The 25,954-nt window shown below is 45.7% G+C and overlaps 1 protein-coding gene across 1 annotated transcript in view; it reads right to left on the minus strand.

The window, feature by feature from the left end:
- The window catches only part of ttn.2 (titin, tandem duplicate 2), a 197,493-nt gene that overhangs the window by 143,139 nt on the left and 28,400 nt on the right, over positions 1-25,954 (minus strand). Inside the window, exons 38-58 of the mRNA XM_034561708.1 lie at positions 13,099-13,377; positions 12,212-12,772; positions 11,741-12,022; positions 11,366-11,644; positions 11,003-11,284; positions 10,635-10,913; positions 10,077-10,364; positions 9,692-9,970; positions 9,305-9,586; positions 8,709-8,987; positions 7,968-8,246; positions 7,254-7,532; positions 6,880-7,167; positions 6,479-6,757; positions 5,740-6,021; positions 5,104-5,382; positions 4,722-5,000; positions 4,347-4,625; positions 3,971-4,258; positions 3,602-3,880; positions 3,003-3,284 (exon numbers count right to left, since the gene is read on the minus strand). Of these exons, the coding sequence (XP_034417599.1) occupies positions 3,003-3,284; positions 3,602-3,880; positions 3,971-4,258; positions 4,347-4,625; positions 4,722-5,000; positions 5,104-5,382; positions 5,740-6,021; positions 6,479-6,757; positions 6,880-7,167; positions 7,254-7,532; positions 7,968-8,246; positions 8,709-8,987; positions 9,305-9,586; positions 9,692-9,970; positions 10,077-10,364; positions 10,635-10,913; positions 11,003-11,284; positions 11,366-11,644; positions 11,741-12,022; positions 12,212-12,772; positions 13,099-13,377 (6,183 nt within the window). The remainder of the gene's footprint in view (positions 1-3,002; positions 3,285-3,601; positions 3,881-3,970; positions 4,259-4,346; positions 4,626-4,721; positions 5,001-5,103; positions 5,383-5,739; positions 6,022-6,478; positions 6,758-6,879; positions 7,168-7,253; positions 7,533-7,967; positions 8,247-8,708; positions 8,988-9,304; positions 9,587-9,691; positions 9,971-10,076; positions 10,365-10,634; positions 10,914-11,002; positions 11,285-11,365; positions 11,645-11,740; positions 12,023-12,211; positions 12,773-13,098; positions 13,378-25,954) is intronic.

The following is a 25,954-nucleotide window of genomic DNA, read 5'->3' on the forward strand; positions in this document are numbered from 1 at the left end:
AAGTTTGTTGGAACTACATTAAGATGGTGGAGTTGGTAAGGAAGTTTGTTGGAACTACACTAAGATGGTGGAGTTGGTAAGGAAGTTTGTTGGAATTACGTCTAAGATGGTGGAGTTGGTAAGGACGTTTGTTGGAACTACACTAAGATGGTGGAGTTGGTAAGGAAGTTTGTTGGAACTACATTAAGATGGTGGAGTTGGTAAGGAAGTTTGTTGGAACTACATTAAGATGGTGGAGTTGGTAAGGAAGTTTGTTGGAACTACACTAAGATGGTGGAGTTGGTAAGGAAGTTTGTTGGAATTACGTCTAAGATGGTGGAGTTGGTAAGGACGTTTGTTGGAACTACACTAAGATGGTGGAGTTGGTAAGGAAGTTTGTTGAAACTACACTAAGATGGTGGAGTTGGTAAGGACGTTTGTTGGAACTACACTAAGATGGTGGAGTTGGTAAGGAAGTTTGTTGGAACTACATTAAGATGGTGGAGTTGGTAAGGAAGTTTGTTGGAACTACATTAAGATGGTGGAGTTGGTAAGGAAGTTTGTTGGAACTACACTAAGATGGTGGAGTTGGTAAGGAAGTTTGTTGGAACTACACTAAGATGGTGGAGTTGGTAAGGAAGTTTGTTGGAACTACACTAAGATGGTGGAGTTGGTAAGGAAGTTTGTTGGAACTACACTAAGATGGTGGAGTTGGTAAGGAAGTTTGTTGGAACTACATTAAGATGGTGGAGTTGGTAAGGAAGTTTGTTGGAACTACACTAAGATGGTGGAGTTGGTAAGGAAGTTTGTTGGAATTACGTCTAAGATGGTGGAGTTGGTAAGGACGTTGGTTGGAACTACACTAAGATGGTGGAGTTGGTAAGGAAGTTTGTTGGAACTACATTAAGATGGTGGAGTTGGTAAGGAAGTTTGTTGGAACTACACTAAGATGATGGAGTTGGTAAGGAAGTTTGTTGGAACTACGTCTAAGATGGTGGAGTTCGTAAGGAAGTTTGTTGGAACTACGTCTAAGATGGTGGAGTTGGTAAGGAAGTTTGTTGAAACTACACTAAGATGGTGGAGTTGGTAAGGACGTTTGTTGGAACTACACTAAGATGGTGGAGTTGGTAAGGAAGTTTGTTGGAACTACATTAAGATGGTGGAGTTGGTAAGGAAGTTTGTTGGAACTACACTAAGATGGTGGAGTTGGTAAGGAAGTTTGTTGGAATTACGTCTAAGATGGTGGAGTTGGTAAGGACGTTGGTTGGAACTACACTAAGATGGTGGAGTTGGTAAGGAAGTTTGTTGGAACTACATTAAGATGGTGGAGTTGGTAAGGAAGTTTGTTGGAACTACACTAAGATGGTGGAGTTGGTAAGGAAGTTTGTTGGAATTACGTCTAAGATGGTGGAGTTGGTAAGGACGTTTGTTGGAACTACACTAAGATGGTGGAGTTGGTAAGGAAGTTTGTTGGAACTACATTAAGATGGTGGAGTTGGTAAGGAAGTTTGTTGGAACTACACTAAGATGGTGGAGTTGGTAAGGAAGTTTGTTGGAACTACACTAAGATAGTGGAGTTGGTAAGGAAGTTTGTTGGAATTACGTCTAAGATGGTGGAGTTGGTAAGGACGTTTGTTGGAACTACACTAAGATGGTGGAGTTGGTAAGGAAGTTTGTTGGAACTACACTAAGATGGTGGAGTTGGTAAGGAAGTTTGTTGGAACTACATTAAGATGGTGGAGTTGGTAAGGAAGTTTGTTGGAATTACGTCTAAGATGGTGGAGTTGGTAAGGACGTTGGTTGGAACTACACTAAGATGGTGGAGTTGGTAAGGAAGTTTGTTGGAACTACGTCTAAGATGGTGGAGTTGGTAAGGAAGTTTGTTGGAACTACGTCTAAGATGGTGGAGTTGGTAAGGAAGTTTGTTGAAACTACACTAAGATGGTGGAGTTGGTAAGGAAGTTTGTTGGAACTACATTAAGATGGTGGAGTTGGTAAGGAAGTTTGTTGGAATTACGTCTAAGATGGTGGAGTTGGTAAGGACGTTGGTTGGAACTACACTAAGATGGTGGAGTTGGTAAGGAAGTTTGTTGGAACTACATTAAGATGGTGGAGTTGGTAAGGAAGTTTGTTGGAACTACACTAAGATGGTGGAGTTGGTAAGGAAGTTTGTTGGAATTACGTCTAAGATGGTGGAGTTGGTAAGGACGTTTGTTGGAACTACACTAAGATGGTGGAGTTGGTAAGGAAGTTTGTTGGAACTACACTAAGATGGTGGAGTTGGTAAGGAAGTTTGTTGGAACTACACTAAGATGGTGGAGTTGGTATGGAAGTTTGTTGGAATTACGTCTAAGATGGTGGAGTTGGTAAGGAAGTTTGTTGGAACTACGTCTAAGATGGTGGAGTTGGTAAGGACGTTTGTTGGAACTACACTAAGATGGTGGAGTTGGTAAGGAAGTTTGTTGGAACTACACTAAGATGGTGGAATTGGTAAGGAAGTTTGTTGGAACTACATTAAGATGGTGGAGTTGGTAAGGAAGTTTGTTGGAATTACGTCTAAGATGGTGGAGTTGGTAAGGACGTTGGTTGGAACTACACTAAGATGGTGGAGTTGGTAAGGAAGTTTGTTGGAACTACGTCTAAGATGGTGGAGTTGGTAAGGAAGTTTGTTGGAATTACAGACAAAATGGCTGAGGAATTGTTTATCCGGCAGTATATCTGACTCAAAAGGTTCCAGGATCTTTTAATGGCATTTCCCAAACAAAGGGGTAACCCAACAAGCTAACGAACATTTCTAAAAAGCGGGAATAGGGAACGAGTCCCCAAGTTGTGAGTCTGAGCATTTGACGATATCCAACATACCGGATGGATATATAAAAGACTAAAGAAGAATGTTACGTATTCCAGCTTTAAGCAATACAACCAAACTTTAACCAAAACTTCAACACGCACTGAACAGCCAGTGCATCAGAAAGTCAACCATGAATGATAAATGATAATTAGGAAGTCAGTGAGAGGCTGACCTTTAACGGTAAGTGTGGTGCTGCAGCTGACACTGCCAGCATCGTTCTGAGCTTCACAGGTGTAAACTCCCTCATCATCAAAGCTGGCAGAGAGCAGTTCCAGGACTGCTACTGAGTCAACAAATGAGGTCCTGTAGTTGCCCCCATCCATGACCTTGGTGTCCTGTTTGTACCAGGTCACTTTCAGAGGGGCAGTGCCACTGACTTTGCACTCCAGCCGGAGCGACTCATCCTGCTTCACAAACTTAACGGCAGGGAGTTTCAGCACAAACTCAGGTGGTTCTGTAAAGCCAAAATAGAGATATATTAGCTGCTGGAAGATGTAGGGGCACTTAAACTAGATTGTTACAACGGGCAGGAGGTGAGCAGACGACATGAGCTGACGATGATGGGGTTAGCAGCAGAGACTGGATGGTTGTGGAAAACGCAGGTGCATCACAAAAGGCAACACACACTTCTTAATGAGAAGTTGCAGCAGTGGAAAAGCTTATGAATAATATAGAAACAGTGAAAGTTCCACTAGAGAACCACTAGATTGAGCCAGCGATGCAGATGAGATGAATACAGCCACGCAAGAGTTGATTCAAAAGATGCCCAACCTTTGACTGTCAAGTCTGCACTGCAGCGTACAGAGCCAGCGTCATTACTGACTTGGCAAGAGTAGACTCCACTCTGGGTGACGCCCACTGAATAGAGGTCTAAGAAGCAAGACAGGCCCTCCAGCCCCGTGAAACAAGTGGGCCCGGTCATGAGCTCTGAGTCCTCCTTGAACCATTTGACCGTGAAAGGAGGCGTTCCCTTAAATGTGCCTTTGAAGCGTACGGTTCCATTTGGTAGAGCCGCCTGGGACTCAGGCAGCGTCACAAAGCTGGGAGGTTCTGAAGAGAACAAGACGGACGGCGTTAAAAGAGGGACTCACCTTTGATTTAGGATTGCATGACCAATCACTTGGGAGATCAATATCTGACCTTTAACCATGATGGATCCACTGCATCCACAACATCCCGCTGCATTTGTCAGTTTGCAAGAGTAGGATCCTGCATCAGATATCTCCAGCTGTTCGATTTCAATGGACACTGAATTGTCCTGCTGAATGAGTTTGTGTTTCACACCACTAGAGATTTTGGTCCCATCTTTTTGCCATTCCACAGAGATGGGGAGGGAACCAGATATCTTGCAACATATCTGAACAAATGAGCCCAATATCTCCTGCATGTCTACCAGGGATTTGATGAAGCTTGGGGCAATTACTTGTTCTGTTACCAAAAGAATAACAAGAAAGTTATCAGGCTTTATTCAACATGCCGCTACGTACCGCAGGAGTTTCAGGTTTTTCACACCAACCTAGTACGATCACTTTGACTTTGCAGGTGCAGCTACTGATGTGGTTTTCCACCACGAAGGTGTACTCTCCTCCGTCCTCTTTCTGAGCCGACTGAACCTTTAGGCTGCTGATGTTGTTCTCAAAGATCAGCTTGTGCTGTCTGATGGACTGAAGCTCTTTGCCATCCTTCATCCATTTCACTTTGAGCTCAGGTGAGCCCGTCACCTTACAGTCCAGACTGACTGGATCTCCCACTGTAACCTTTATCACTTCAGGTTTCTCTGTGATCTGAGGAGGTTCTACAATGCAAAACAAAGTCAAAGATTCATATGGTTTCTCACAAAGTTAGGACCATGGAAAGCTTTGATACCATGATTAGTTAAGCACAGGTATACCTTGCACCGTCAGGGTGGCAAAGCACTTATCCTGTCCGGCCTCGTTTACCACCTGGCAGGTATATTTCCCGCTGTGTGTCACCTCGCAGGTGGGAACCCTGAGAGTGGCCACATTGTTCTCAAATGTTCTCTCAATCTTTGGATCCTCCAAAATCCAGTTCTCATCTTTTTGCCATTGTACAGAGAGAGTGGGAGAACCCGCCACAACACACTGAAACTCTGCCACTTTACCCAGAACAGTGGAAGTGTTCTCAATCCTCTTGGTGAATGTTGGTGGTTCTATTAGAGGAAACCAATGAAATGTTAAAGTAAAGGGTCGGTTATTACCTCAAATAAAAAATAAAAAATAAAAAAGTGGATTTGAAATTCTGATTAGACTAACCTTTGAGGTTTAGCGTAGTCTTACAAGTACAGCTTCCCACCTCATTAGCAACAGTACACTGGTATTCACCGACATCTACGGCCTCACATTTGTGCACCTCCAGACCCACAGTGTCGTTCATCTGGGAGAAGCCGTGTTTCGCACTTGTTTTGATCTCCTTTGCATCTTTGTGCCATGTTATCTCAAAAGGACCCGTCCCAGCTACCTGACACTCAAAACAGGCACTAGAGCCCTTCACAACATCAGCTGGAGCCAGCTCTTTAATAAATGATGGTGGTTCTGAGATGAGAGAAAACAAACGGTCACCTAACTTGTTCTCAACGGTTCATTTATAAATATTTTATGGCACAAACAGACAGTATTTTAGGCAAATTTGGAAGCAAGGTTTCCCAAAGAACGGTTTCTAGCTTTTTTCAGACATATTATGAACTGTTTAAGGTCCATTAATCTGTTGAGTCAGCTGGTTGTTAAAAATCTCAATTAATCTTTTAATTTTAGAAACCCAGAAATAAATGCTAATACAGTTCTTTCTAGCAGAATGGCAGATAATCCATGAGAGGTTGGAAACCAGTGCTTCCAATCTTATGTTTGTGAAAGTCTTGCCCAATGAGCTTCACGTCTCCTGACAAAACTAACCTTTGACCTTGAGCTCCATGCTGCAGCTCTCACTGCCGGCCTCATTGCGAGCCTCGCAGTAGTAAAGCCCACTGTCTTTGGTATCAACCCCACAGACTTCCAGCGTGGCCACAGAGTTAACAAAGACCAACTTGTACCGATCGCTGGGGCTGATCTCAGAGCCTTCCTTGAACCAGTAGATGTCTATTTCAGGTGTGCCGGTCACCTGGCACTCAAACACTTTACTCTGACCGGGACGGACCACGGTCACCCGAGCCGGGGTTCGTGTGAACTTAGGGGGCTCTAAGAAACAAAACAAAACAATATATGTAACCATGACACAGATGGCGAGGGGAAAACTCTGATCTCTATAATGACTCCATCCAAATGTTGCTCAAATTCATAGCAAGTCAGTTTTTTCCATTAGTTGTTTTGAGAAAATTCTAAAAAAGGCAAAAACAGATGTCTTTACGATTAGCCATATTAGCTTCCCAAGCTAATATTTAGGCTATATATTTAGGCTTTGTGGTATTCAAGTTATTGTGAGGATGGTAAGACAAGAGCTACAAAGGGTCACAATCCATCCCATTTAATTTAAGTTTGCACTTCCTCTTGACCCCCGCTGGTCATCTTGTTTTCTTTTGAGTGTTCAGAGTTAAGTCAAAGGAAAAGGAGCTAATTCTGGATAAAGAAATGCCCATAGGAACAGACGGATGGAGACATTCTTACTGACTCAGTTTGACATAAAGGATCTATTGACCTTTGACAAAGAGTGTTGCCTGGCATGAAGTGGAGCCCACATCGTTCTGTACTTCACAGACGTAATCTCCAGAATCAGAGGTTTTAGCAAAGAAGAGCTCCAGTGAGGTGGAGATGTTGTCTTTGACCACAGAGCAGTCGGCACTGGATGAAATCTCTTTCTTGTTTTTAAACCATTTGGTGGTCAGTGGCAGCGTGCCAGACACCAGTACGTTAAACTGGACTTTGGAGCCAGGCAAAACATTCATGGAATCAGGCTTTTCAAGAATACATGGTGGTTCTGGAAGAGAAAAGAAACGAAATACTGCTCGTGAAAGATGCATATATAACAAAGATCCTTCAGGATGTGTCGCTAAACTTTGATTAGACACATCCAGCTTCTCATAAATACCACCAACAAACCTTTGACAAACAAGTTCCCAGAGCACTGGACGGTTCCTGCTCTGTTGTTAGCGATGCAGGTATAGCTGCCGCTGTCTTTACTCTCAAGATTAGAGATTTCCAGGAAAGCAACATTCTCAAAGAATGTGCATTTGTGTTTCTCATCAGTCTGGATCTCTTTCTCTTCTTTGTACCATTGTACGGTTATCGGCATGGAGCCGGAAACAAGACACTCCAGATGAGCAAACGAGGCTTTGATACCTTCCGTCTGCTTCAGTTTCCTTGTAAATGACGGTGGAATTATTTGATCTGACATTTATGGAAGAAAAAGAGGTGAGTACAATGTATTTAAACAAAACCAATGTTGAGTTCTTGATTACACATTAAGAACTGACCGAGAATGGTGAGTGTGGCCTCGCAATAACTCTGGCCGACATCGTTTGAAACCTCAAAGGTGTAGTCCCCACTGTCACTTTTCTCAGTTTTAATAATCTTGAGCACAGAGCTGGTGTCTTTGCATTGCACTTTATATCTCTGGCCTGAGGTCAGCTCCTTGCCCGCCAGAAGCCATCTGGCCTTCAGCGGTTTTGTGCCTGAGAACCGGGCCTCCAGCGTGGCCGGATCCCCCTGAGTCACACTGATGGACTTGGCCTCCTCCGTGACCTTAGCCGGCTCTGAGACGTCAAACAATACAGTCAGCAAATGATCTCTAACCGCATTCACTGCAACACAGCGATGGACCCAGAACTAGAGTCAACATCTAAAGATGCTAAAGATGCGTTTGGTCATTATCAACTCGTAACATCATCATGTGACAAAAGGGCCAAACACTTTGTGTTGAGGTGGTCACGGCTCAATGCTGAATCCATCCTCAATGGAACATTCTGTGGAGGATGTAAATAATGGAGGACAACCATTGGGTCCACTTGTTTGTTCTTGTTTCAGCTGTTTGACTTCGAAATTCATGGAAGTTCTCCACTGGGATTTAACACTTTGTGGCCATTTGAGGGAAACTTACTTCTAGGAAACCTCTAAATGTGTGACTTCACGAGTTGATAAGGATCGCCTGAACGCACCACTGGACATAGTCCTCGAGTAACTTGACCAACCTTTGACTGTCAACACAGACGAGCACGTCTGGCTCCCGGCCTGGTTCTGCGCCTGGCACGAGTATTTGCCGCCATGTTTGCCCTGTAAGTTGGTGAAGCGCAGCAGAGCCGTGTTGTTCTCATATGTGATCTGAACGTGTTCAGCCTCTTTGAGCTCGTGGTTGTCTTTGGTCCAGGACAAAGTCATGGGCTCGGAGCCCTTCAGAGTGCACTGCAGAGAAACCTCACTGCCGACCAAGGAGCTGAGGTTCTCTAGCTTTCTCACAAATGATGGCGGTTCTACAAGGAGACATTTAATATGAATATTATTGGCTTCGCTACTGAATATTAGCCTCGCAAAGTCCTCCTGCTAGCTCAGTGTTTCTGTGAGATTTATCGGCACATTTTAGACCAATTAGAGAGCTTTGGCCAGAGTTCAGGTCGTGATTGGCTGCGTCTCTAAACCGCCGATCAAAGAACTCAATAAGAAGAAACTAATCTTGTTGCTCTTTCAGAGAAAAAAGCAAATGACCAGCCAGAGGGCGTTGGTTCTTGTCTCAATCGAAGGTCTGTCGATAGATGGCGATCAGTGTTGGACAGCTTGTAAAGACCTCGAAGATACACTGAAGTAAACGGCTACTGAGTGTTGCCAGGTCAGGATGAAGCTTTGAGAGGCTATCCCAAAAAATTGAGCAGATTTAAATGTTTTTTTAAAATATCAGAAGAATTATTTAAAGACACGTCCAAAGCATCTGAACCAACCTTTGAGTGTTACTTGACAATCACAGGTGGCCTTTCCCACTTCATTCTCAACAGTACACTGGTACACGCCCACGTCTCCTGCCTCTACTGCCAGCACCTGCAGTGCTATCAGGTCGTCTTTCACCGTGATCCTGTGTCTCTTGTCATTCCTGATCAGCTTTGTGTTCTTATAAAATGACACTGTGAAAGGGGCGGAGCCAGAGACCTGGCCCTCCAGCATCGTCTCAGAACCTTTGACTACATCTTTGGGCTCCATGCTACGCACAAACAATGGTGGCGCTAGAAGAGAACAGCGGATTGGTCAACGCATCACACTGGACCACACAAGAATCCACTGGAGTTTCACACTGAAGAAGAACTTGTTCTGAATTACTTCTTCAGCTCTGATGACAAGACTTCCTCAGTGTTTACCCGACAAAGAGGCCACGCTCCATTAGTCTCACCAGCGGTGTTCGATTATGTCTTCCAACAGGGGGCGTGGCGTCTTGACAGGATAAATGCTGACGATTTGTCATTTGGACTAAAGCGAAGCTAAATGTCTTCGACATCACAGTACAAGTCTAAAAATGGGAGTAAAAAGAAACACTGGAACAAACCTTTGACTGTAACGCTGCTGCTGCAGCGGTCACTACCGGCCTCGCTGGACGCCATACAGACATACTCTCCGCTATCCGCGACTGCACACTCGACTATTTCCAGAGACGCCACTAAGTCAATCAAGCCCATTGTGTATTTAGGACTGGAGCTGATCTCCATCTCGTCCTTGAACCATTTGAAACCGATGACGGGGCTGCCCGTCACTTTGCACTCCAGCTTGGCGCTTCCGCCGCTGGTGACGAGCTTGGTCGCCTCGATCTTGCTTACAAACACGGGAGGTTCTGAGAGAAGAGGTTAACATTCATCATCAGACAGAAGACGAGGTGTTAATGTCAAAAGAGATATTGAAATATTGAAAGAAAGTGTGCAACAGCGAAGACGGGCACCTTTCACAAAGAGGACTGCGGTGCAATCCACCTTCCCAGCATCATTTGTCACTTGGCATGTGTACTTAGAGGAGTCACTGGGTTTCACAGAGTGAAGCTCCAAAGAGCTCGAAGAGGCATCTTTCTTTATGAAATATGAGCCTTCAGATATAATCTCTTTTTCCTCTCTGAACCACTTCACAGCTAGAGGAGCTGTTCCAGTGAAGGCTGTTCTGAAGCACACAGTGATTCCTGGTATAACATCCTGGTTGTCAGGTTTCACTGTGAACACTGGGGGCTCTAGAGGCCGTAAACAAAAACAGAGATTGCAATTCATGTTAGCATGAAATCATTGACGGATTGTACACAATAAGTAGCGGCACAACAGAAGCCGAGCATTTGTGACCTTTGACATAGAGCGTGCCGCTGGTTTCCTTAAAGCCGGCCGAATTGGTGGCTCTGCATTTGTAAACTCCAGAGTCGGCTTTCTCCAGCCGTATGATTCTCAGCGTTGCAGAGCTGTCTTTGAATTCAGGCTGGAATTTGGACCCAGCCGTGATCTCCTGGTCGTCTTTGAACCACGCTATGGTCATGGGTTGGGACCCAGACACTTTACTATCCATGGAGACGTCATTACCAATGTTACCATCGACTCTTTTCAGAGACTTGGTGAAAGTTGGAGGCATTATCCGATCTGGTTGTTGAAGAAAAACACATCTCATGCATTAACACAATTTCATACTGTTTTTTGTTTGAATTTTTCGGCTAAAATCTCAAAGAAAATAACACTCTGTCTTTAACTACAATTAAGTCTATTGCAACATTTCAGTTATAAGACTTTAGATTAATGGGAGTCTCAAAGCGTGTGTTGAAGTTAGTTTCCTTGTGTTTAGAAAGATAATCAACAATTATAGAATTGGGAAGTAAGACGTTTTGAGTCACTCAGGCTTGTCACATAACTGACCTAAGATCGTGACTGAGCATGTGCACTGGTCTTTTCCCACTTTATTGGACACCTCCATCTTGTACTCTGAGGTGTCTCCTCTTTCTGCCGTAAGAATCTTCATGGTGGCAATATTGTCCTTCACAGTCATCTTGTATTTACGGCCACTGATCATCTCTTTGCCGTCTTTGAACCACTTCGCTTTGAGGTCTGGGCTTCCAGAGATCGTGCACTCCAACGTGGCAGAATCTCCTGCAGTCACACTGATGGACTCTGCAGATTCTACGATTCTGGCAGGTTCTGGGATAAGATATAGTTATGAAGATATAAGAGACACAAGAACCTATAGACCTCGACATAGTATCTCTGCATCACAGATGTCAACTGACCTTGCACGGTCAAGGTCGCTTCGCATTTCTGTTGGCCAGCCTCGTTCTCAGCTTGGCACGAATACTTGCCGCCATGGCTGATGGCCACTGTTGTTATGGACAAGCTAGCAACGTGGTTCTCAAACACCATCTTGATATTTGAATCGTCATCTCTCAGTATTTCAGAGTCTTTCGTCCATTTAATAGAGATGGGAGCCGAGCCCTTAAGGGTCCCCTGTAGTTTCACTGTATTTCCCAACACTGCCGTAACACTCTCAACCCTCTTTGAGAAGGTTGGCGGCTCTACAAAAACAGTGCAAGAGTTAAAAACGCAAGAGATGAAACCTCAGCGAATAACATTGATTCTAAATCAGGTTTACTAACCTTTAAGCTTAGCGAGGGCCTTTGTGATGACTTTGCCCACATCATTGGATATGACACACTGATAATCTCCAACATCTGCACTCTCAAAGGTCTGGATCTCCAGCCTTGACAAGGTATCTTGGACGACTATTTTATACTTCTGATCGCTGGAGATGGCTTTCTTATTTTTCAACCAGCTGATTTCAAAAGGAGCTGTTCCTGTGATCTCACACTCCAGCTGAGTAGGTGCTCCCTTCACCGCCTCTACAGTCTGCAGCTCTTTTCTAATAGATGGTGGCTCTGGGTGTCAAAAGGGTAAGTAAAGCGTATGCAGTTAACACCAAAGGTTTCCTGAATTCATCGGTTAGTGTGAAGTAAATGCAAGATTCGACAAACCTTTAACAGCTATAAGAGTGTTGCAGCTCTCGCTGCCGGCGTTATTTGACACCTCGCAGGTGTAACTCCCACTGTCTGTGACCAGAAGGTTTAATATCTCCAAAGAGGCAACTCCGCTCTTGAAAGAGATTTTATATTTTTCTCCATCACCAAGCTCTCTCTCATTCCAGAACCAATGGATGTGAAGTTCGGGCGATCCTTTAACGGTGCACTGTAAGCGTGCAGCTATACCTTGTTTCCATGTAATCATAGGTTCCAATTTCCTAACAAAGGCAGGGGGCTCTGAAAGGAGTGTTTAAGTCAAGATCATTGTCAAAAGAGAGACAGGGAAAGAAAAAAGAAATGACCAAGACAGACAAGTGTGAAAACGAAATGCAAAAGGAAAAACGAGAAGACAGCGGTGCAAATAACAACAACCCACTTGCTCACTTTTCATCAAAGCTAATGGAAAGATCTTCTTTCGGATCTTACCTTGAACAGTTACCACAGCCTCACAGGATGAGCTCCCAGCCTCATTTGTGGCCGTGCACACATATTTTCCAGAGTCCTTCTGTTTGGACTTGGCAATGTCAACAACAGCCACCTTGTCCTCAAAGGCCAGTTTGCAGTCCATGCTCTGGTGGACTTTTTTGCCATCCCTGGTCCAGGTGACGGTCACACCAGTGTCCTCGTCCACCTGGCACTCCAGCCTCAGCGGGTCATTGACAGCAGCTGCCACTGGCTCAACGGTCTTAACAAAGCTGGGCTTGTTGATAACCTTGAGCTCTGTGGTAAAGGTTGCAGTGCCAACACTGTTGGAGGCCTTGCACAGGTACACTCCCTGGTCAGTCAGCTCAAGACTCTTAATGAGAAGGGAATACTTGTTCTTTTCACATTTCATGACATAGTTCCCTTCGGAGATGGCTATGTTGTCCTTGTGCCAGACGACTTCCATGGGTGAGGATCCAGTGAGCGAGCACTGGAGCACAGCTTGTTTGCCCACGAATAAAGTCATTGGGTCTGGTTTTGATACAAATAGCGGGGGGTACATTTCTATGGAGAGCAGGTAGAACATACAAATTTGAGAAAAAAGCGGTAAAAAATACACCAACAAATTTTTTTTTTTAATTTAAAAAGTGAGCAATCTCAACTTGGTGATCGACGTAGGTTTAAACCATGTGATCTTCAACATCATTAAATCTTGCCAAACGTGACACGAGATCGGATTCATGAACAAATCATCCCTTCCACATTGCACCATAATGATTCAGGGAAAAACACATTGCAAATATATAATTCTCTCTCTCTCAAACAGATCCATTTGTAAAGCAACACTTTAACAAACAAACAAACAAACAGGGAGTCCCACTGGGTCTTACCAGTGACGTTGAGCATGGCGGTGCAGCTGTCAGTGCCGTGCTGGTTGGAAGCCTTGCAGGTGTATTCATTGCTGTCGGCTTTGATCGGGTTCAGGAGCTCCAAGGAGGAACTGCTGTGGCGGCTGAGGATCCTACACTTCTCGCTGTGTTTGATCTCAATGCCAGACTTGTACCATTTGAAGGTCACACTTGGAGCATCCTCGATTTCACATTCGAACTTGGCTTGGCCGCCGATGTTGATCTCCAGAGGGAGGATTTTCTGCCTAAAGACGGGTGGCACTGAGGCACACACGGACAAAAAGGTAAATGTTACTCATAGAATCTGTGAAGCTCTTTTTAAAGAAAACAACTGACAGGTCAGGAGCAGGAATGGTGGAATGTACAACAATGGTGGACACAGGAGTGACTGTGGAGGAGAAAAATAGCAAGAACATTAACCCCATGGTGTCACAAAAGGCTGGTATCATGACTCCCATGGGGCTAGGGTTCAGGCTAAATGGAGCAGAAACAAAGAGGTTGTGAAAGATGAAGCATTGTCAAGTTGAAGCCCTGGAAGCATGCAAAGACATTGTGGAGGAAATGGACCTAAAGGAATGTGACAGACCATGGGTTTAAAACAGAGGAACCTGTTGACACCAACATGCCAAAGTGACCATGAAAAAGAAAACATGAAAGTTACCTGAAGACCAGGATCATGACAACCATTATAGCAAGAAGCTCACTGACTACAGACCTTTTAGTTAAGCTTGAATGGCTGTGACGGTTCTGGTCTTTAGGCGATATTTAACCACACAGTGATGTGGAACAAACAAGACATGGTGAGTTAGTACCATCCAGTGCTCTGCTGAGGGTGTTCATGCCGAGATATGAAATGAATATAGAGACCAGAATGAAAGAAGTCTTGAATGAATCGATTCATGTGATTGATTAGTCATTCTCAGAGAAAGTGGATGAATGAATGACACATTAAGTTTTCCTGTTATCAAACCTCTTGAGACCACAGTGAGTCTTGATGATGTTGTCGTCTTGCCGGCTTCATTCTCAGCCTCACAAACATATTCTCCTTGATGCCTCTTCTTGACAACTTTGTCGATAACCAGTGTGTATGTGTCGTGGTCTTTGGAACACTTGAACTCTTTGCCAGATTTCACCAATTGTCTATTGAAAAACCAGTTTACCTTTGTGACGTACTTAATGGTGGTGCTAAAAGTTATCTTACTATCCTCGTCGACGGATACGTCTTCGAGGGAGGTGACTATTACAGGGCATTCTCTCTGTTCTGCCCTGAGTACTGCGATCTCCTCTTTAAAGATCTCCTCCCTGTGCTCCTTCTGGATGCTGACATCCACCACCTGTTCGGTGGGAAGGGTGATGGGGGGCAGGGTGGTGGTAACAATTGCTGCACCTACATCTTTCTCTGTGCCTTTCACCGTCACTGACCTCACTTCCTGCTTCGATACCTGCACCGACTGCTCAAAAGACATGTGAGACTCCGTGGAGACTTTGATCTGGGATGAGATGGACTGTTCCATCGTTGCGGTCTTGGACTCCTGCACCACAAGCTGTTGCTGAGCGGCAGCACATTCAACTGACATTTTAGACTCCGTCTTGAAAGCAGCTGCCTGAGATTTAACAGAAGTGAAGTCCACTGCACTGTCCACCACGCTCACGGTCTCTACCGTGGACGACATAATTTGCTCAGAGCGGGCCGAGGTGGCCTGCGCCCTCTGAGGTTTGTCTAGCTGCATAGTGCCCGGCTGGTCTGAGGTAAGAACATGGGCTTCCCGATAAACTATGGATTGGAAAGCTGCCTGGAGTTCAGTCCTGAGGTCAGCTGTCTGAGGGTATTTACCCTCAAAGGCCAGAGTGATCTCCATGGGGGCGCCTGTTGTTGTGATCAGGTATGTAAACATGGCCCGCTTGGGCTCTCTCTGAACCTTGACTTCCTGTACCTCTACAGGCTGCAACCGTCCCACCACGTCAGCCAGTAACACCGGCTGTTCGCTGGCCGTAGCAGACTGAAGAGCGTCTCTGAGCTGTCGCCGAATATTCAAACTGAAGGGTTTCGGGATCTGAATCACAAACGTCATCTCTTTGGGAAGAACTGCACTGTCTTTCGACTCCGATGCCATAAGGGCCATTTTCGGCTGTGTGGTGACGACGACTTGAGTGGATTGAGACTTGGTGATCTCCTGAGAGAGCTCACCAGTCAGCACTCGCTTCTCGTCCATCACTATAGACTGCCTGACCGACTGTCCTTCCTGGATCTGAACGGCAAAGTCCTGCTCTGCTGCCTCTAGAAGGACACTACTCTCAGTAGAGATCTCCTTCTCCTCAATCTGGATTGGCTCTGTGGGAAGTTTTGGCTCTACCGCCATCTGGCAGCTGAATTTATCCACATCTGTCAGACTCTCAGTGTGGCCCTCCAGTAAGGCCCGACTGTCGGCCACAATGGGAACATGCATCACATTCAAGCGATCCTCCTTCTGCACCAAAGCTCGCTGTTGCTTGATGTCGGAGGTAACCGGCGTCTCCTTCGGCAGCTGCATGGGCTGGAAGGAGAGCTGGAGGATGTTTTGAGGCCTGGGCTCGGTCCGAAGCCGAGACTGAATGCCCGTCACGGACAGATCCAGCTCTGTGTGATAATCTGCCGTGAGCTCCCTTCTCTCCTCCGAGGTGGCTGCGTGCCTCCTCGTCTTTTCTTGTTTCTGCGCTGCCACCTGCTGGTCAGGCTTCTCGATTATGAGAATACCCTCTTTGGGTAGCGCCTCCACAGGTTGGGATAACTGGAGATGCAGCAGAGTAGGAGCCTCTTTCTGGGGCTGGATGGTCATGGTGCTAGCCTTGGCCTCAAACTCTGACGTGTCCTCATAAACTACTGTCCTCTGCTCGTCCTGGATTACAGTGTGTAGCAGAGTGGGGCTCTTCCTGGCTCCTGCCTGCTCTGGTGCTGGTTTCTCACAGGTGAAGCTGCTCTCAGATGGAAGGAGGTCCTGGTCTGTGATAACCTGCAAGTGCAACAACTGCTCCCCTTCTACCTGGGATTGAATGGACATGGCACTGTCCAGACTTGGCAGCTGCTGAGTGGGCTCAGCCTGCAGCATGTGTTTCTCTTCATTAGTTAGACCCGCATTCATCACTCTATCCTTGCAGAGATGGGCTGTCTCCTCAGTGGGCCTAATCATGGAGAACTTAGTCTCCTTGGAAAGAGTCTGTTTAGACTCGCTGACTGAGGCCAAGACAGGTCGGTGCTGTTCTTTCCCTACAGAGGACTTCACAGCAGAGTCTGCTGTCGCTAGTTCAGTTGTGTGGCCCTCAGCAAGCACCCGTTTCTCTGCAGACTGGGCCGAGTATAAAATCTTAACACCTTCTTTGACCTTATAACCCTTCTCCTCCTGTGGTTTGGGGATATCCTCAGACTCCTCTTTGAGGATGGGCAGTTGTGACTCGACTTGATGCCCACTGATGAGATGTTTAGGTTCTGAAGTGGGCCTGACGGTAGCAGACTTCTTGTCGGCCAGAAGCTCTGTGCTAACAGTAGAAAGTGGGTTGAACTCCTCAGCAACAGCCGACATCACTATTGACCTCTTTTCTCTCGCTGTCTGAAGCTCAATGACTTCTGGGCTTTGAATGCGCTCGCAGTGCTGCTCTGTGAGGTCCTGGCTCTCTTCAACGGACGACGTAAACGCCGCCATGTGAAGCTGTTCCACGGGAACAGTCGAGACCTGAGGCGGTCGGGTGGGAACCACAGACACCCTCTCCTCTATTTTGTGAGACTGAAGCACTGCTGCCTGGTGGGTCACCTGCTCGCGATGAATAGTGGCCGCAGAGATTTCTAGTTCTCCGAGGGAGCCCACTTGCTCACTGGGAATTATCTGGCGGTCCTCAGTGCCGATGGTGTAAACCATCTGATCTGAACTGGCTCTGTCTTGGCCCGGGAGGCTGACCTGGTACAAGCGAGACTCTGTTGCTTGTTCTATCATTGAAACCTTGTAGCTCTTCTTCTGAACAGTCGTCAGCTGCTCCTGTTTTTGAGAAACAGAGATGGACTCTCTGAACACAACAAGCTCAGCGCTACAAGACGCCTCCCCAAACTGGTTGGAGGCCTTACATACGTACAGGCCGCTGTCTTCCTGTTTCACACTCTTGATATTGACGGCGCCAGATCCATCCGAGTTGGCTATAACGACACAGTTTCTACTGGGCTGGATCTGGAACGACCCCTTGAACCACTTCACGTCAGGGACTGGATCACCACTGGCTTTGTAATTAAAAGAAACCTCCCGTCCTTCTGAGCACCTCACAGGTTGGATCTGAACTGTGAAAGTAGGAGGTTGACCCGTGACCTTGAACATCTTCTCAACCCATTTCTCCGCCTGGCTAACATCTGACTTTTTCACCTCCAGGTATGTGGTCCATGTTGTCTGACCAAATCTGTTGGTGGCAGTGCAAGAGTACTCGCCCTCATACTCAGATGTAACCTTTGTGATTACTAGCGTGTACTCCTCCTTCTCCTCTATCAGCTTGTAAACGGAGGAGGTCTTAATGACCTTCCCGTTGTGAGACCATTGAACAGTCGGCTTTGGAAGGCCGGACACTGTGACGGTAAACCTGGCTGTTTCGCCGGAGGTCACGGCTGCTGGGGCGAGCTGGCTGAGGAAAACTGGCTTTTCTTTTTTCTTCACTAAAGAGGAAGAGTAACGTTTGGCCTCTGGCTTGAGTTCAAGTGTTTTTGTTTTCTGTGATAACTGGACACCAGTGAAGAAGGTTTCCTCTTGCTCTTCCACAGTGGTGACGGTGGTGCTACAACGTTCTGTTAGGAAATATTGAGCAAGACTGATAACAATATCCACGACACAAAAGCTGTAATATTAACATTGAATTGATTAAAAGGAATAAACAAAGTGAGGGCTGTCCTTGACCACAGAACTTCTTAGTCCACTAATAGTCGCAGGATTTTCTCCAATCCATAAAATGGCTAAATTTAATAACATCAAGCTAATTTCCAATCCATACTACAAAAACATAATCTTCCAGTTTACAAAGACCCCGATTACCTATTAGTGGACTAAGTGATGAAGAGACGACAGCCCTGCTACATAGAAAACATGTAAAAAAAAGAGATTAGATTGTTAACTTTAAAATGTTATGAAAATAAAGTTTTTTTTTTCCCCCAAACGGACTTCTTGACCTTTTCTCATCGGAAAAAAGTTGTTAAGAATTTAATTCAACTGTTTTGCTTTCGGATTTCTTTAAATACAAAACAATTCCGATTAATTACATAGCAAATTTTTGGTAATTAGGTTAATTACCAAAAGGTGGTTTTCCTTTTTGCGTGGAAAAAAATACAAATAAATCTGTTAATGTATTGATACTGTATTGATAATAAAGTATCCATCTATCATACTGGTATCAAAACATTAACATCCATACGAAGTAGGTCGTTTTGGACACCTGCATCTGTAAATACAACGAATGACAAACAGAACACGTAAACGCCGGGTAGTCGGTTTTACCCATGGAAACTGTTTAAAAAAAAACTCGTCAGATTTCAACTTTCCATCATTAATATTTTATTATATAAACTCTGAGGAAAACCAAAGTCATGTCTGTACAAATAAACCATGAACTTCTCTCGATGCCGATCTACTACACATACACATATTTACAAGACATCAAAACTTAAATTGAACATTTAAAAAAAGTTTCACAGTATTATCCATTTTTTTTAAATTGTTCTACTCTAATATGAATTACCAGGTTGCATTATGCAAATCCTAAAAATGTCATTCACACCCTGAAAAAAAATCAAAGAAATCAGAAAGAAATACTGCAACAAACACAAGCAACAATAAAAAGAGCCTTTCGTGTGGGAATTATTACAATAATAATATTTTTTGTATTTAATAATTACTGCTCTTGTATCTATTTCTTATTATTCAAACACACCTTTTGCATTTTTGCACACAACTCTGAATAAATGCTTTGATATTTTTTCCTTCTGCCAGATAAAGTTTCCTTTCTTATTCAATTAGTTCAATTAGTTTGTTACTCGAATGTTTCTACATGGCATGTAGTTTTCACTGCCAAAGACATTTTGACTGCTTTCTGGTCAAAGCAGACAAAAAGAGAATTGGTGGTAATAGGTGCTTTATGAAGTTTATTCTCATATACATTTACTATTATAAAAAAAACATCTATCTCTTTATTTTGATTTTGTAGCTTCTACACTGCTATTGTCACTAATTTAACGAAAATAAATACCTAAAATAATAATAATAATAATATGTATTTCTGTGTTGTTTCAGACAACATTCCTCGTTGTTACCTTCTGTAATGCAAACCGATTTGAACAGCACAATGTTAGAAACAGACCTGTAAAGACATTACCTCATAATGTCATAATTAAATTTACCAGATAACAAAAAACAAAAACTGTTTACACAACAATAAAGACAAACATTAACGCACTGTTTTTTCCCACATGACTACGAGCTGGTTGCACAAAGATAATTTACTGACAAACCTACAATCTACTTGCAATTTATAAATAGTAATAAGCATGCAATGACAAAAGAATGTTTTTAGAGGGCTCACAAGTGTGAACATATTTTAGTTTCATTAAAGCTGTTGCTTCACTCATTATCTGTTTACCAGTCAAGCAGCTTGGACTTTTGTATTGGACTGTCAGTTCTTTGCTTCCTAACCTTTTTTTCTTCCTAATCGTGAAAACAACCTCAAAGTAGTGAAGCATTAGCAACGTACAAAAAGAGAAGAATCTGACAGTAAAGGTATCTTTGTGCCACCAGCCCCGGACCTTCAGCCTCTAGAACACCTTGAGCAGTGCAGAGGTTTCAATGCACCCGGCCGTGTTTAGGATTAAGCACCTGTACTCCCCGGCATCACTCTGGCTCACGTTGGTAATGAGCAGATTGAAATGGCCTGCAGTTTTCTCCTGGATTATACACCTGGCGTCAGTGACACGGTCTCCATCTTTGAACCACTCGGCGGTGGGGTTTGGTTTACCACTAGCGAGACACTGGAGGATAACTGGCGTCCCTACCGCTGCCGTAACGTTAGTCAAGGGGATGACACATTTAGGGGACGTCTCGATCACCTGGAAATGGAAGCTACACATATCAGAGGACTTCCCTTTGAACTCTATCTTGTCATCTTTAGCTGGTTCGGCAAACACGTCGAAGTTAACGCTCACGTATCTCTCTCCCTGTTCGCTCATTTCGCTGTCGGTCTTGGCCACCAGCCTGACCGCCCGCTGAGACTCATCCGCATCTTGCTCAAACTCAAACTCAAGCTCAATTTCCGACACCTGTTCGCTGTCAAACGACGTGTTGCCGACCACCAAGTCGAACTTCTGCGGCTGGACTTTGGCGCTTCCTAAGGACACGGCGGTCAGCTCCCTGCCTCTGGTCTTCCCTGAGAAAGATTTGGCGTTTAACACCACCAGAGAGGCCCGACACAGAGTCTCCCCAACAACGTTGATAGCCCTGCAGGTATACACTCCACTGTCCTGTGTTGTGACTTTAAAGATCTTCAGGAAGTGGTTGTCTCCATCAGATGAGTGCAAGTATTTTTTGTTATTGTGAGGAATTTTTGTGTCACCTTTGAACCAGGACACGATGGGAGACGGAATTCCCATCAGTGAGCACTCAAACATGACAATGGTACCTTCAGGGGTTTCCATGTCACAGATGGGATTGATGAACCTTGGTGGCATCTCAGTGACCTCGAAAGCTATTTTTAAATTGTCGTGCTCCTGGGTGACAAAGTCCACGGCGCCCTCCTCGTAAATACTCGGTAACACATCCAGAGAAATGATCATGCTCTTGCTGTCGGCTGTGTACTCGGGAATGGTGATGATCTTAACCTGTTTCTCAAATTCCTTCACCTCGTATTCATCCAGTTCTACTTCAAGCAGAATCTCCTGAGGTGAAGGAGAACGTGAAGAGTCATCTTCCTCCACGTCAAACTCCATCACATGCTGATGGGTGACGGCAGGTGGAGCAGGCATGAACCTCACTTCCTGCGAAACAACTACCACTAAAGCAACACTTCTGGCTTCCCCGACGTAGTTCACAGCCTCACAGATATATTCTCCCTGGTCCGCCTTTTTGACGCTGTGAATCGTTAGCGAGATGCTATCGCCATCTCTCTCCATCTTAAGTCTGCCGTCTGCCACCAGTTGTGTTTTGTTGCAGAACCACCTCACCTCAGGGGAAGGTAGACCGAACACCTCAGCGTAAAATGTTAGCGAGTCATTCTCAAACACTCTTTTCTTAATGAGTGGTTTGAGGAAGGCAGGAGGGATTCCCTGCACTTTCTCCTGGGTTCCCAGGCCCAAAGACCCTATTCCCTTGGTGAGGTATCGAGTATCATCCAGGTTTATTCCAGGTGTCATTTCAATGCCCTCATCACCAGGCGATAGCAGAAACTGAACAGGAGAGAAGAACCTCTCGCTGGAGTCTCCTGTCGAGGATCGCTTGTGTTCTACGGGGGAGAAGGGATATTCCTGAGGGGTCATGAACCCACCAGGGGTATCAGAACTTGGAGTGTGAAAGGACATGTGGGATTTAGGAGTGTGGAAGGACTCTGCAATTGGCTGCGAGGCCTCGGTGGACGAGCCTGGGGTATAGAACCTCTCAGCTGCCTCGGCCAGCTCTTCGCTCACAGTGCTGCCAATCTCTATGGACATCTCAGACTCAGGAGACAGCGGTCTTCCCCAGTCTGTCGGAGGGTTGTAAAAGTCATACACGGCACCAAAAGTGACCTCCTCTTCCTCCATGGAGCCGACTGCTGCTGCTGCTCCTCCTCCTCTTCCTCCTCCTCCAGCTTCAGCTGCTGAGGCCTCGTCCAAACTACCTTTTTCCTGTAAAGATGCGACTGGGCTCTGAGGTCCCTCAGCAGCAGCATCCTCAGGAACACCAAGCTCTTCAACTCTGCTGTCTTCTTTGGGCTCGACAATAAGCGGTTTAGAATTTGGCTTCACATGGAAATTAATCATCTCATCTTCACACTTGATTTCGGATTGTGGCTCAACTACATCAGCAGCCATTTCCTCTGCTACTTCTGTCCCGTCGGCCTGGGACTGCGGCATACTGAGGAAGACACCACTATCCATAGAGGGCTCCAGCTCTTCCCCTGCAAGTACCATACTAACGTCAGCCTCTCTCTGAACAGAGGAAGACCCTCCAGTTGCACTTTGTCTCTGAGGTTTGAGAGGTGCAGAGATAACTTTTGGCTTAACAGCTTCTTTGGCTGGAGCTGAAGTTCTAACAGAGCGTTTTACTGCAGGAACATTTTCAGACTGGAAAGGAAAGAAGCTGCTAGTCCGGTCAATTGTGTGCACTGTGTCCTCCCTCACCATCTCCACTTCACAGGACTCCATTTGTTGAACTAAAGTAGGTTTCTGTGCTTTAGGCCTCACCAGATGTGGAGACTCCTGTACTTCCTCCACAAACTGTTTAATAACTCCATGGCTTTCTGCGAAAACTGCTTCCTCTTCAATGTCACCAGATATCACTGGGATCTTGCGGTCTCCCTCCTGAGAGGAAATGGTCTGGGAGGTCTTGCCAAAGACAGGTTTGGGTGCTACAGGAGTCTGGGAGGAAACAGCTGCCTTGGGAGAACCTGGATTTGCTGTCCGAACAGTAACAAGTCTGTCACCAACTTCTGCATGCATGGTGTGAGGTTCAAGTATTCGTTCCTGCTGGTCAAGGGAAATGGCCACCGCAGGTATATACTCCTCAGGGAAAAGAGTTTCCTTACTCTGCTCCTCTGGAGAGGGGGAAGTCAGTGATGCAACTGGTGAGTCTGATTCAAAAGCTTGTTTAATCTGAGAAAACTTTATCACAGCGGCAGAAGCCGGCAGACCACAGCCAGATACAGTTGGCGGCTCTCTCGAGACACAAGGTGTGGCTTTTGGGGCTTTGGCCACCTCCGATGGCACTTGCGAACTCAGGGGTTTATCTTTTGACTGAATGACACTATCGTCAGTGTGAGTGATGGCAGCTTTGTGGAATACAGCAGGTTTCTTAACGTCCTCGGTTAAGCCAACGGGAGACCTCCTCACTCTCCCAGATGGAGTAAAACCATCACCCTCTGAGAATTGTACAGGCTCCGCACCTTTAAATGACACATCAGAGATGCTTGTAACCTCTCTCACTTTATTTCTAGCAACACATTTGTAAACTCCAGCATCAGCGTGTGTAAAACTGCTGATATACAGCCTGTACACTTCATCAACGACCTCAACTCTGTATTTTCCGGCCAAGATTTCGAGGCAAACGTCATCACAATACCACGTGACCTTTGGGGCGGGTTCACCTGTGATTACACACTCCAACACAGCAGTGTTGCCCTCAGAGCAGGAAGTATTCTCTAATTCGCTGACCACGTGAGGACCTTCACCAGCCACATCAGAGGAGAAAGTAAATTTGTGTTTGACGGTTTGAGAGGCTCCGTCATCACTTGGCACATCTGAGCTTTTCTCCGTAAAAGCCAGAGTTTTGTCCTCACTGACTTCCTCTCTCATCTCGGGGAGAGGGGTGGCGGCGGTGATTCTGATTTCTACAGGTGAAGAGCTAAAAGATTCATCTGAGTAGCGGCGTTTGTGGGTCACCGCCTGAGGCACCTGTAGCGTTGCCTTGGCGGAATCCGTGTCGGTCTTATGTTCAGCTTCAACCATGCGCTCTTGGTTTTCTTCTCCTTTCTCTTGCGCCGCTCTAACTACCACCTTCTGTGTGGAGCCTGACCCTCTCAACACCTTTTTGCCAGAGATTTCAAGAGTGCTGCTGCAGATGGACTTGCCATATTTATTGGTTATGACACAGTCATAAGTGCCCTCGTGGTCAGTTGTTGGATAGAAGATAGTGAGTTGTGATTTGTTGGATTTGCTCATGATCTCATAGTCGGGATTGTGTGCTAACGGGTGGCCATCTTTGAGCCAGGTGACTGAGGGCAGAGGGTCACCCTGGAATTGGCAGGTAAACTCTGACATCTCACCAATTCTTACTTTAACTGAAGAAATCTCTTTCATAAATACTGGACGGGAGCCTCCAGTATCCCCTTCTTTCATCCACTTTGACTCTTGAGTTTGGGAAACTCGCCCTTTCAAATTTGATTCCTCTGGGACCCTCCTCTCCTCCTCCTTTATAGCTCCGAATTCAAGGCTTTCTGCACTCATTTCACCACCCCGTTTTGCCCTGAATGAATCTCCACTTCTTTCCTCTCTACTTGCACCTCCAAAATCCTTCTGTTGACTCTCTTTGGTAGTTCTCATCTCCTCTCTCCCCTCTCGGAGCTCTGACTGGAAGCGTTGGCTGCTGGATTTATTTACAGTCATTGCGTATTCCTCCCTGCTTCGCCTCCTCTCAGCCTCTCCTCCCAGATCCTCCTGTTGACTCCTCACTGAGGAAAACTCTCTGGAAGACTTATGAGAACTCTCATCCCAGGATGAAGCAAGTCTATATCCCTCAATAGGACCACTAGTATGTTGGGTTGGAGAGTATCCCTGAATTGGTGAAGCTTCGCGACCCAATCCGTCTTTTGCAGAAATAGATTTGAAATCATACGAGCTTTCAGGAGGCACGCCGACACGTTGCGGTAAACCAGCAGGTGTAGGAGAAGATTCACGAGGAGGAGGTGGCTCATACATAGTGGCATTTTGAAGAGGTGGAGTATGTTTTGTTGGCAAGGCTCCACCAGCAGGAGTTGCATGTGGAGGTGGAAGGTCACTGGGTTGGGTTTCCATGTCAGGAACATGGGACTCAAACAGCAACCCAGTGCCAGGCTGTTTGCATTGATTGTCCAAAGCCCACTCGGACTCCAGTTCAGCTACTTCCTCTTGTTCGACCACGTCTTGTTGCCATTTCAGAATGCGCTGAGCCAGCGCTTCCTCCTCGCTGACGAAGTACTCACTGTCCCTCTGCAGCCTCGTTTCACGGCCTTCTGTCTGCAGATCAACCTCATTACCACGCTGCTGATCTTGAAAACCAGCAGGATCAGACTCAATTAAAAGGAACTTCTCTTTTGCTGTTTTTCCTGGGCAGCTCTTCTTGCTGAGGACCACTTCGGGATGTGGAATTGATCCTAAAGCAGACAAATCTGCGACATTTCCTCCGGACTCAGTGGTCCTCTCTGCCTGGATCTTTGAGTAACCCTCCACCCAGTTGGACTCTGGTTTCACAGCTTGCTCTTGTTCCAACAGAACATTCTCTTGCCATTTCATTATCCGCTGAGTCAAGGCCTCCTCTTCACTGGCAAACTTCTCACTTTCATTCTTCAGCTCTGAGATATTCTCTCTTGACAGCTGGAGCTCACACTCTTCTGTCGTCTTCTCGAACAACATCTTCTCCGCTCTGGCTTTCATTCTAGACAATGAATCGGCTTCCACTTCTGCTTCTCTAGATTTTAGTCGAGATGCTGGTGGCTGCATGCATGTTTCCAATTCTAGTCCGGGTCTTGCTTTCATTCTGGGTTTGGGCAAGGGGGCGGCGGTTACATCCTCTTCTACTCTATCTTTCTCTTTGTGTGCCTTTGCCGTTGACATGGCACCCTGGTCTTCAGTTGCTCTTTTCTCCACCACCTCCTGCGGGCTGTAAATGCGCCCCTCAGGCTCCATGTACTGAGTCTCTGCCGGCGTGGGCCGATCAGTTTCAGGTTGAGGCGTCTCCTCTTCTGACATTCGCATACCGTGCTGCCATTTCCTGATCCGCAGAGCGAGGAGTTTTTCCTCACACTGCATCCGTTCAGCTTCCAGACTCTTCTCATACTGAGCCCTCAAAGACTCCCCTGCATCCTCCTCGTCATACATATCAGCTGCTTCTTGTGTTACAGCTTC

The sequence above is a fragment of the Cyclopterus lumpus genome, chromosome 21 (genome assembly GCF_009769545.1).
Source record: "Cyclopterus lumpus isolate fCycLum1 chromosome 21, fCycLum1.pri, whole genome shotgun sequence".
Classification (NCBI taxonomy): domain Eukaryota; kingdom Metazoa; phylum Chordata; class Actinopteri; order Perciformes; family Cyclopteridae; genus Cyclopterus; species Cyclopterus lumpus.